The sequence below is a fragment of the Octopus bimaculoides genome, chromosome 23, assembly GCF_001194135.2.
Source record: "Octopus bimaculoides isolate UCB-OBI-ISO-001 chromosome 23, ASM119413v2, whole genome shotgun sequence".
NCBI classification, from domain to species: domain Eukaryota; kingdom Metazoa; phylum Mollusca; class Cephalopoda; order Octopoda; family Octopodidae; genus Octopus; species Octopus bimaculoides.
The window spans coordinates 20,256,931-20,260,654 of NC_069003.1; the positions used below are offsets into that span (position 1 = coordinate 20,256,931).

The 3,724-nt window shown below is 37.9% G+C and overlaps 1 protein-coding gene across 1 annotated transcript in view; it reads left to right on the forward strand.

Moving 5' to 3' along the window:
- The first annotated feature begins 1,377 nt into the window (after positions 1-1,377).
- The window catches only part of LOC106873788 (E3 ubiquitin-protein ligase rnf146), a 7,581-nt gene continuing 5,234 nt past the window's right edge, over positions 1,378-3,724 (forward strand). Inside the window, exon 1 of the mRNA XM_014921298.2 lies at positions 1,378-1,985. Coding sequence (XP_014776784.1) covers positions 1,880-1,985 — 106 coding nt within the window. The 5' untranslated portion in view covers positions 1,378-1,879. The remainder of the gene's footprint in view (positions 1,986-3,724) is intronic.

The following is a 3,724-nucleotide window of genomic DNA, read 5'->3' on the forward strand; positions in this document are numbered from 1 at the left end:
ATATATATATATATATATACTAGCAGCTAAGCCTGGTTTCACCCGGTCAGTTTCAATGATGTGGCTGTAAAACCTGCTCTGTGTAAGCATTCGACTTGTTTGGGCATGCTGATGTCAAAAAATAATTTTAGAATGACTTTTTCTGTCAAAATGCTAAAAATAACTGACCAACAAAAAAAAAAACAAAGATTTGACCAAATCAAAAAATAAACCCAACTAATAAGTGAAAATAGATGATCCCACTTCCATTGCACGTGCACACGCAAATGCAAACACACACACTCATTCACATACCCCCCTTTTACATAAACACACATATATTCACACAGAGTTGAAACACTGTTTGATTTATTTTTCAGCGTACAATTTTCATCATCCCACTACCAAGTATGACATCACCCCTTCCTTCCTTATTCATCTATTGCCCCTCCCTTTCTCATTCATAAATACAAGAGTAGATTATCTCGGTAACCATGGGAGCTATGAAAAAATACAAAGCCCAGCAACACCACCTACACACCATTCTACACATCTGTGTATTTTTCGTGTAATTCCACCCAGCCGTTTGACCGTGAATTCCAAGAAAAGAAAGAATCGCCCATGTCAAATTTATACGTATAGATATATATGTGTGTGTGTATATGTATATAGTTACACACACACATGTATGTATTAAAGAAAGCAAAAAATAAAACAAAAATGATAGTGTTCAGTAGTTGGTTCAGTATGCTGGCCACAGGAATTTGTCTTGGAAAGTTGTACGTCATCTCTCTCTCTCTCTCATATTATTACTCCCCAAGCCACCATCTGCTCTACTACTTTTAATAAAACATCATCAACTCTTCCTAAATTTCTTTGTCTCTCCCTCTCTCTCTCTGTCTTCGCCACTGCCCTCACCGTCTCTATACCTACTATTACTCTCACCCCAACACGTGGAAATATTATTGAATAGGGAGAGAAGGGGTCAAAATGTGACACAGAAATTAGTTTTTGCATTTATGTTATATATATATATATATATATATATATATATATATACATACAATGAACGGTCACTGATAGTGAGGAATTAGCATTTCAACAATTCAGTACCTTTTTTACAAATTAGAAAATAAAAATAGACATTAATATTTAAATTGAGGAGAAATTTTGTTGAGGGAGGTGTTTTTTGTTTTGTGATTTTTATTCAGTTTTGTTTTTATTTATTTTTCTCTTTATGTATTTGTGTTTGTTTTGCCGTGACAAGAAGTGAAATAAATAAACAAATAACTAAGTATGTAAACAAACAAGTAAACAAATAAATAATTAAATTAAATAAACAAATAAAAAGTAAAAAATAAACGAAGAAATTACAAGAAGCTAGTTTGTTGTGCGAACTACGTCACTTCCGATCCTCGTCCTACGTCATCGCTTGAATGTCGATTTCCCAGAAATCAGATCAAGACAGATTCTCATTTTTCTGTTGTTTTGTCTCTAAATCCGAAGTTTAATACCGTTGTCGTACTGTTGACCTGTCGTTCGGCAAACAGACATGTTAATTATACCTTCAGGTTAATTACAAACGGTCGAGGTTGTTACTTCAATCCTCATTACCGGCAGAAAGGAGCGAGGTTCAGTTATCAAAAAAGTAAACAGGACAGACCAGTGTTTTAAAAACAAACAAGTCTTGGGTAGATACATATAACCCAGTAATATATAAGTAACAACAACAATAATAGCAGTAATAACTACAGTGAAGGCATCAGAAATAACGACGACCAGCAACAAATACCTCAGTAGTGGTCATCTACTTGTGGCAAACATTGATAAAATTAACAACACCAACTTCAGGGACATTATTTTGGATTAACAACGAGCTTTAGCACCACAGTTTGTGCGAATGGATGATGTCAATTTGAATCCCTGCCTCCAGAATCAGAACTGGGATGGTGGTAATGAGAAGAGGGCCAACATAGATGTAGTTGTCGAAGACCATCAAGATGAAGGTAGTATCAACATTAAATTTTTACGTTGCGTCTAAAGTGCTTATGTATCTGCACATGCATATATACGTACGTACCTACTCACATACATACGCATGTATACATATAAGTAACCCCATGCAGATTAAAGCCTTGTAAGTGGATTGGTAAACGGAAACTGTCTTTGTGTCTGTGTATGTAACCCGCCCCCTCTTGTCAACCGGTGCTGGTTTGCTGACGTCCCCGTAACTTAGCAGTTCACCAAAATGACCTGCAGGACAAGTATCAGACTTTGTTCGACTAAACTCTTCGAGGCGATGCCCCAGCATGGCTGCAGTCTTATAACTAAAACCAAGTTACATACACACACATACTCTTATGTATTTCAGCTCAGAGATTGTGGTACGTATAGGCAGCACCACAGTTTGATGCTTTAGCGACTTTGTTTCCACTTCACTTTCCGAAAAAAGAAAAAGAAAAAAAAAAATGTATATTTTTAAATGGCATATTTTAGAAATACGTCTTCGAAAGTGTAGATTACCATTATGATGAAGAAATGGAGAAAAAAACATTAAGATATTCAGTTCTACCTTTAGTCGCTATTTGTTACCATTAGTTTCCGAAACTTTGGCATTTTCCACTTTTTTTTTAGGCTTGTATGTTTAAAACCTCAATACAATCGTAATCTATACCCTCGAAAACGTATTTCTACAAAATGTTTAAAAATAATTCATTTGAAGAGAGTTATGAGGAAACCACTCCAGGTGATGGGGATTAGGCTCAACTTAAGGGGGGGGGGATCTCTTAGTGTTAGCAACATAATCGTAATCCGCCATGTGCGCCTATATATATATATATATATATATACACACACGTGTGTGTGCTTGCGCTTATCGTTTGATATACCACGCTTAATCGATGTTGGTTTGATTACGTCCTCCCACTTAATTCTATCCCGGTACAGATTCCATCGACGAAAAGATGCCAATAGAATAAGTACCGAACATAAAATAAATACTAAAGTTGATTTTGATCGACCAAACCAGGCACGGGCCGCATGAGACATGACTCATTATCAGGCGGGCCTCACTACTAAAAGAGAGAAGAAGAAAAAGGTAATTTTCCGTTTAGGTGTGCCATTCAGAAAGTCCCGCAGGCTGCAGTTTGCCCATGACTGGACTGAGCCCTTGATGACGGTGCCTTTATTATAGTCACACACACTCACTCACATCTATATACATGGAAAGTCAGCATGCGTGAATGGGTCAAACGAAACTTTCCCCGGACAGTTCTTTTATTAACGCCGGTTACTCTTTGCCAGCCCTTATCTCTTTCTAAGCAAAGTAATATTTATTCTATCTCGGATATGTTTTTGCCGAAGATTACCGACAAATGAACGTCATTTCTGTGGCGTTGATTTTTGAAGAGGGATTATGCATGCTCAGTTGTTGGCACTCCGTCGCTTACGACGTCGAGGGTTCCAGTTGATCCGATCAACGGAACAGCCTGCTCGTGAAATTAACGTGCAAGTGGCTGAGCACTCCACAGACACGTGTACCTTTAACGTAGTTCTCGGGGGATATTCAGCGTGGCACAGTGTGACAAGGCCGACCCTTTGAATTACAGGCACAACAGAAACAGGAAACAGGAAGTAAGAGTGGGAGAAAGTTGTGGTGAAAGAGTACAGCAGGGTTCGCCACCATCCCCTGCCGAAGCCTCGTGGAGCTTTTAAGTGTTTTCGCTCAATAAACACTCACAACGCC